The 8,437-nt window shown below is 40.9% G+C and overlaps 1 protein-coding gene across 1 annotated transcript; it reads right to left on the minus strand.

Annotated features, from left to right (window-relative positions):
- Positions 1 to 1,789: 1,789 nt before the first annotated feature.
- LOC103709386 (leucine-rich repeat receptor protein kinase MSP1) lies at positions 1,790 to 7,419 on the minus strand. The gene is given in 3 exon segments (XM_008794686.4): positions 1,790 to 5,086; positions 5,088 to 6,047; positions 7,168 to 7,419. Coding segments are annotated over 2 exon segments (3,897 nt in total). The 5' UTR covers positions 5,967 to 6,047; positions 7,168 to 7,419; the 3' UTR covers positions 1,790 to 2,068.
- Positions 7,420 to 8,437: the final 1,018 nt, after the last annotated feature.

Below are 8,437 nucleotides of genomic sequence, written 5' to 3' on the forward strand. Positions count from 1 at the left end.
GAAGAAGCGAATCATGATTCATGAAGTTGGGCAGCAGTTTTATTAGTACTTTGATATTGTTTCTGATAAAGTGGCTACAAGCACTTATCAAAAGTGCATTAATGGATTACCAAATACTGCAACATAGATGGAATCCCCCCAAAGCTAAAGAATGAAGGCAGCAAAGAATATAGTAAATATTGCAAGAGTGGAGAACAGAAAGATTTAAAGCTGATTGAGGCTTGATTACATGCAGCGATGAGAAAGTAATAATGCATGGTTGAAACATCACTAGTGTTCAACGAGAAAAATCATGACTTGTTTTGATTTTTTATAAATGTTCTCTTAAAAGAAGAATCATACAGTTCCCATGTATTAAATACCCTTTGTGACTATTTATTTCAGAGAGGATAAACAAAAAAAAAATACATCATATATGATAAGAGTGCTTCAAGTCAGTTCCTTCACAGTTTGTGAAGGAAGCCGGTCATCGGGCATAGATCAAAAAGAGGGGCTAATCATGGAGCTGAGCAGCAATATAAATAGCAGTTCAGATAATATTTTTGATAAAGCAGCTAGAAGCACTTGCTGAAAATGCCTTGGTTGCTTCATGAACAATGAATTAATGATGGCATGACCCAAAAAGCTAAAACACCAGGATAAGAATGACTACAAGAAGCTTAAAAGAGTGGAGGATGTAGAGGCTGACAACTATAGAGATGACATGATCATGGACAATGCCGAGGCCCAGGTAATGTAAGTGCCTCCATTTTGTATGAGAGGGTTGGAAGAGACAGGACATAGAGAAAGCAATGTTCCAAGCTTTAACCTGATTGGCTGATAACAAAATTATCTACTGAAAATGAATTAAAATCAGAAAACAGAAACTAAAAGAGATGGGTATACCAGAGAGAGATAAGAGAGAGTGAAGGTTAAAGTAGCCACCAAAAAATCACTGCAAGATAACATGATACGTGAACTCCACCTTCAAACTATAATTGAAGTGTGCAGTAGCCCATACTAGAATTCATTACCTTTATATTACTCCATATTGAATAATCCACTTGGGATTTTCTCTGAAACTAAAATAATGTAACAATCAAAAATAACCATATAACCATGACAGAGTCATTTCCTGATTGAAGGGTGTATTCATGCTTTAATTGCCCTGAGAGATTGGACAGCTTTAATTTCCACCAATTTTTCTCTTCTTAAAAAAAGTATCAAGCAAATATAAAGCAGTAATGAAGGCATCACTAGTTCAAACACATTAATTATGAAAAACAATAACAAGATCAGAGTAAAGTATTCATCGAGGAATCACTGAGATCGAAAAACTAGAAACAAAAACATGTAAATTGGCATCAGATAGATGGGGAAAAAAGATCCTTTACTCAAATTCTTTTTGACACCTGTTTTTGAATTTTGTATTGTGAAAAGTTCTTTTGATCGTGACATTTACTAGCACAATCGATTGTCAACTGGATTTGTTGTTGTTTCTACTCTGGACTTGATATATGAAACCCAGGCCGTTTAATTTGTTAATAGGACAATTAAGCTGCTTTTTGTATATTCAGTTTATTACAGTGACCGGGCAGGCAACTAGGAAAAAGCAAGCATGACAAAGTTTTGATAACAGTCTGAGCTACCTTATCTCTGTCTGGGTTAAGAAAGTATTACAGGAGAAAAATTTAGTTCCTAGACAGAAAACAGTTCTGATAAGAAATGCCCAAGTACATAAAGGAACCCAATTCTCTAACTTCACAGGATAAAATTCCATTACTACAGTAGAAGAGTGGTGTGAATTATGTTTGCACCATATCACAGGAAAAGAAGATTTTGATTCAATACTAAAATAAGTTTGCCTTCAGATTAGTACAACCACGAAAATAGAACATACTGCATCTATTTTCAAGCTCTTCAGTGCCTGTTACAGTGAGTCAAAAGAGTTGATTCTCGAATCCACACAACTGACACTGTCGTGCAATTAGCTTATGTACATATAAACTTCTACCGAACATAAAACTTATTGCATTTAGAAATGTAGTTTCTTAACATCTTCGCAACATACCTGTGAGAATAAGATATCTCAGGAAACTACATTTACGACCTCCATCATCTTAATCTCCTTAAGCAGCTTCACCACCTCCAGCATGCTGGGCCTCTTCCATGGCTCATCGGCTGTACACGCTCTAGCAACTGCTAGCACCTGCATCATCTGTTCTCTCCAGAAGTTGGCACCTGACAGCAAAAATGGGTCAAACACTTCATGCTCCTTTCCACGCCCTACCATCCACCTCACCCAACCCACCAGATTTCCACCCCCCTCCACCTCCTCCTGTCCTGTCGGAGGCCGTCCAGTCAGCAATTCCAACATTACCACCCCAAAGCTATAGACATCTCCTTTTGCTGTTGCTTTCATTGTCAGCCCATATTCTGGTGGGATGTATCCAAATGTTCCTGCAAGATCAGTACTCACATGGGTCTCACATGCGCTGATTATCCTTGCAAGGCCAAAATCAGCAACTCTTGGCTCAAAGTTTTGATCTAGTAAGATATTGCTTGATTTCATGTCTCGGTGTATAATATGGGGCACAAAACCATGGTGCAGGAAGGCAAGCCCCCGAGCAGACCCTAGACAAATTTTGAATCTTGCTGGCCATCCAAGCACCTCAACAGCATCAGCTCGGTTCCTCAGCCACACCTCAAGACTGCCATTTTCCATGTACTCATATATTAAGAAGCGCTCATCATTGAAAACGCAGTACCCAAGCAATGGCACCAGGTTCCTGTGTTTTACCTTCCCAATTGTCTCCATCTCAGCCAAGAATTCTCGGTCACCTTGGAATTGGCCACCACCGTGGAGCCTCTTGACTGCAACCATCCGACCCTCAAGCAGAACTGCTTTGTACACCGTGCCAAACCCACCATCACCTATAATGTGGGCCTTGCTGAAATTCTCGGTTGCTTTCAAGATATCATTTAGTGTAAGCCGCAGCAGAGCATGCTCAAAAGTGGCCAAGTTGATGCTCAGTGGCTCCTTCAACTTCTTTCCCAAAAGCTCATCACTGGATGCTGGCTCAATGGCTGCTGGCTTGGCCTTATTAACGGAGACAAGAGCAAAAGATTTCTGCCTCAGTGCCCTCCATTTAAGCAAACAAAGTAGCAGCGCAAGCATGCCAGCTGCAACACCAAAAGTGATACCCCAGAGAGAAGCTTGGGTTAGTGCATGTGAAGATGGATAAGCTACCAAAGGAGCAAGGTGATTGGCTGCACATGGGTCGGTTGCACTACAACTCTCTGGCTCATACCCGACGAAGTTGTTGCCAGAGAAGTTAACAAATGAAAGACCAACGATATTACAGATGTCACATGGGATGGCTTCCTGGAAATCATTGTTGGAGAGGTCAAGATAGGTTAGATAATAGAGATTGGAGAGGGAAGATGGCAAGCATCCTGTGAGATTGTTGTTGTGGAGATCAAGTACAGCAATGGAAGTAAGATTGGAGACTGACTCTGATAAGCTGCCAGAGAAATAGTTGTTACTAGCATTGAATATGAGAAGGGAGCTGACTCCTCCAGATATATTATCAGAAAAAGGAATGGATCCAGAAAGGGAGTTCTGGCTGATGTCAACATATGTAAGGCTCTTGATACTAAATATAGACTTTGGGAAGGGACCAGTCAATCTGTTGCTGGATAAGTTGAGCTTCACTAAGCTTGGTAACATGGTGCCTAAATCACTAGGGATAAGACCATCTAGTTGGTTGTTTGAAAGAAGGAAGCCTTGTAGATTTTTCAAAAGAAAAGGCTGAGGCAGAATTGGGCCCACAAGGGAATTGAAAGACAAATCAATGAAGGTCAGATTCATTAGATTGACCAGCTCAGGAGGGATGCTGCCAGTGAGCCTGTTACTTTGCAAGCGCAGCTCCTTTACCACAGCACAGTGCTTAATTGTTGCAGGAATCTGTCCTGTTAGATTGTTATAAGACAGATCAAGCACCCCATAGTGCTGGTTGAACTCGGAATCTGGGTATGCCACCTGCTGAAATCCAGCACAGATCTCTCTGGGTATATGGCCAGAAAGTTGATTGTTGGATAAAACCAAATTGTCAAGCAGCTTCAGCTGAGAGATAGCTTTAGGAACAGGACCAGACAAGTTGTTCGAACCCAGATCCAGTGCCACAAGGCTTGTGCAGTTGAAAAGCACTGGCGGGATCTCTCCAGACAATCTATTTCCATGGAGAGACAAATTCGTCAGGTTTTTCAATTTCCCGATGGAGCTTGGGATGGCACCTTCAATGAAATTGTTGTCCAGTTGCAGCCTCTGGAGACCGAAGATTTTACCAATGCTGTCTGGAATTTGACCACTAAGTTGATTGTTGCTAAGCGATATTTCCAGAATGGTCGAGGACTCCCACAGCTGATCAGGAACCTTCCCAGAGAAGTTATTCTGTGACAATTCCAGTGTAACAAGAGGTAGTTCACTTAAATAGCTTGGTATTTCGCCATACAAATTGTTTCCCATAAGGATCAAATCAGTGAGATTCAAGCATGCTTTGAAGGTTTCCTTTATGCTGCCTGTGAATTCATTCTCAGATAAAGATAGAAGAGTCAACGACTTAGCTTCACATATCTTGGACGGGATTTCTCCTGAAAGCTGGTTGGCATCAGCTGAGAATGAACTGAGGTATTGCAGATCCAGTGGAGGCAAAGACCCAGTGAATTTGTTCTTACCCAACCTAATAGAGTTCGCCTGTTTCCAATTTGAAATCCAGGTGGGAATTGGACCTGACAGATGATTTCCTTCAACAATAAATGTGTTAATAGCTTCTAGTGCACCAAGACTGTCTGGCAGAGGACCTGAAAAAGAATTGAATGACAAGTCTAGGATCTTCAGATTTTTGCAGTGGCCAAGCTGTTCCGGTATATGTCCGGCGAGTCCAGCATTGGCAGCAACCAGGTATACTAGATTTGTCAACTCTCCTATACCTGGAGGCATCTCCCCATCAAAATTGTTCTCTGATATGTCTAAATCCGTTAGACTTTTAAGGTTCGAGATTTCCTTGGGAATGTTTCCAGTCAACTTGCAATCATGGACTGAAAAAAACTTTGAGCTGCTTTAAGTTGCCAATCTCCACCGGAATACTCCCAGTTAAGCCATTCGATCCCAGCCAAAGTGATTCCAAACTTGTCAATCTGCCAATTTCCTTTGGAAGAGCTCCTGTCAAGCTATTGGACGAGAGGTCAAGTGTCAAGACATTCCCCATAGAACCAATGCTAGAAAATATTGAACCACTGAACCCATTTCGGCTTGCATCTAGGTGCAGGAGTCTGGTAAGATTTCCCATGCTAGAGGGTAGCATTCCAGAGAAGGAGTTCATGCTGATGTCCAGAAACTTCAGGTTCTGTAGGTTACCCAACTCTGGTGGGAGGCTTCCAGAAAAGAAATTCTGCGATATGGAAAGTTTCGTTAGATTTTTAAGCTGTCCAATGCTGGGGCTCAAGCTTCCAGAGAAGAAATTTGAGTAGAGCACCAATTCTTTGAGCTTTGTCAAGTTGGCAAACGAAGGCAGAGGTCCAGAGAGTTCATTCTGGCTTAAATCCAAGTACTGTAGATTCTGCAAGTCATCTAATGATTGTGGAACTTGACCAGAGAACCCACAGCCGCTGAAGTTAAGCCGTGTTAGAAATCTGAATTCCCCAATGCAGCGTGGAATCAGTACGTTGAGAGGTACATAGGATAAGTCAATGGCCCGAATAGTCGGACCTGCACAGGTAATGCCCGACCAGTTGCATGGTGGGATTTGTGCATCAAACCAGCTTGGAATGAAATCTTTTGCATGGGCAAGTGAATCTCTAAGATTGAACAACTTTCTGATGTCACCAGTATTATCAGCATTTGAGATGGATATGCAGAGGATGAAGCAAATGATGAAGAAAGAGTGAAAATGAGACAACTGATGCTTCGGTGTGCGTAGCATCATCCCTATGCAGCTGATCTTGCTAGTTAAACTGAAGTTTTGAAGGTTCGGAGGATTTCAGCCTTTGGATTGAAGGGAGTTTATCTGCACAAAAGAACAAAGATAAATAAGATCCACAAGAAAATTCTTTTCACTAAACAAGCAATTTAGATGATGCACCAAGGTGTTCTCTTGCAAATAAATGAACAGAAATATTATTAATTAGAAACAAAAATGACAGGAATTAGCAAATTCATTTTGCAAGACAGACGTGGGAACAGATTAGGTGCTGGGATGAACACATCTCATGATTGTTCACACAAAGCCCTTAACTTAAGCGACATTCTGTCAACAGACGTTGCCTTCAATTTAAAGAAGAAAAAGAAAATTACACTAATCAGACAGTTACAACTAAGATATATCTGCTCTACTAAAGTACAACAAAATTCACCCAGATATGCTCGAATACTAAGGCTTAGGGGTGACGATCAACCCAGCTTGGTACTAGTAAGTTAATATCTCACATCAAGTAACTCAGATTGCAGCACATTTCATTTTCTATCCACTAGTAGCTTTCTCTTGATATATTTGGAGCTTCTACATGATCCAACAGATTGAACACAAATAGCTCCACGATATGCTATTATCATGTGATGTACAATTCATTTGTAGCAAATTTCATGTTTTGTCCACACTGAGCCTCCAATTGCTCAAAAAATAATCCAGGATCAAAAGTTTGAGAAACTGGATGAGTCCATGATTTGCTCACGAAACTCCTGATGCATGTCTAAAAGCAATAAAATTTGAGAAGTTCAAACAATGCAAAAAGTGCTAGCCCGTCCATCTTGAGACTGCAACTGCTATAAGCCTTGCACTTTGCAAAATCCTTCCAACCAAAATCCTAACAATTTGATGCTGGAAGCCTGGAACTGCATATGATTTTCTCTCCTTTTTTTTGAAGGATTAAACAGAATTAAAAAAAACATTAGGTGCAACCAGCTGATGGGTTTGCATAAAATATCATATATGTTAAAAATACAAACAGGAAATTACTACCAATCCCTACAGCAGTACAAAGATGATGCAGCCATAGCATTCATCTAACAGATAAGCATTTCATTACCTTCGAATACAACCTAAACCAAGTTTCTTAAGATCTATACCACCAAAGAACAGAAAACAGTAAAACAGATGATATACTCAAGAAGGGAATATGCAACGTTACCATTTAAATTTGATGCCGAGACACCACCTTCAGCTGGAGCACAGGCTCTTTAACACCCGCAAGCACAAAGTATAGTCTCCTGAAAAGGAGAAAAGTAGTAAGGAAAGAGATAATAAAACAAGAATCTAGCTACAGCATGGACGACTATCAACATGAAACAATCATGACCACATATAGTGCGGTCCTATACAGTTGCACCAGCACAATGGAAAAGCTAGTACTTTAGTAAAACTTAACATTATAAAAATCTAAGATCTAGCTGAGTTATGCCAAACCCATAATTTTCCAGCATATAGAAGCAAAGAGCTACCACAAAAAATGCCAACTTTTTGCCCTTACCAGCTGAGTATAGCAATTAGAGCAAAAAGTTCACCACAAAAAACCGGAAGCGGAAAGGCTTCAACAAATAATTACTGAATGAAGAAATTAAAAGAAAGAACAAACAAATTTATATAAAAAGAAGCTTTTGGAGAGATGAAAACAAACAAAGAAGTAACAGAAACACCCAAAAAGCTTAAAAAAGAAGGGACCCAGGAAACGCAAAAGGTGGGTTTATGCACACAGCTTTGCATGACCCAGCGGAACCAAACCAGCCACCATAAAGATAGACCGAACCCTTACCACACGCACGCATAGATAAGAGACAAACCTAACACAGCAGCACAAAAGCCATACACCAACCCACCACCAAATCTCCCTTCCCTTCAGCCAGCTGGAGGAATTGGGAAAGCCACACTTTACCGCCACCCCATTCAAGACAGCTCCTCCTTTCTCATCACAACCCAAAGGCTGGCTTAAACTTGAAAATAGGACATTAAAGCTAGCTTGAGACTTGAGCCAGAACCCCAGAGAGAGAGAGAGAGAGAGGAATCTCCCACCTCATGCCACAGAGCTCTTCAATATAAAATGAAGCTGGAACAGAAAGTTGGCAGAGAGGGAAAGCTCCTCGTCCTATCAACGCTGAGGAAAGCAAGTGGAACACAAAAAGAGGCCAAAAACCCTAAACCCTAAACCCAACTCACAGTAGTGGTGGCTACCAACTGAAGCTTGGGTTTCTCGAAGGCTGGGGATTGGGAGAGAGACGACTGGAGCAAGAAAGGCGCCGTCTTTATACTTTATTCGACTCGAAAACCATGAGATATGGGATTTTTTAATAGTAGAACAGATAAAGCCCAAGCCATGAAACAGGACTGGACGCTTTCCCTGTTCTAATCGGCGCAATAACATAAAATAATAGGGGAGGATCTAAGCTTCGTCTCTTTTTATAAAG

This window comes from Phoenix dactylifera, chromosome 9, assembly GCF_009389715.1.
Source record: "Phoenix dactylifera cultivar Barhee BC4 chromosome 9, palm_55x_up_171113_PBpolish2nd_filt_p, whole genome shotgun sequence".
NCBI classification, from domain to species: Eukaryota; Viridiplantae; Streptophyta; class Magnoliopsida; order Arecales; family Arecaceae; genus Phoenix; species Phoenix dactylifera.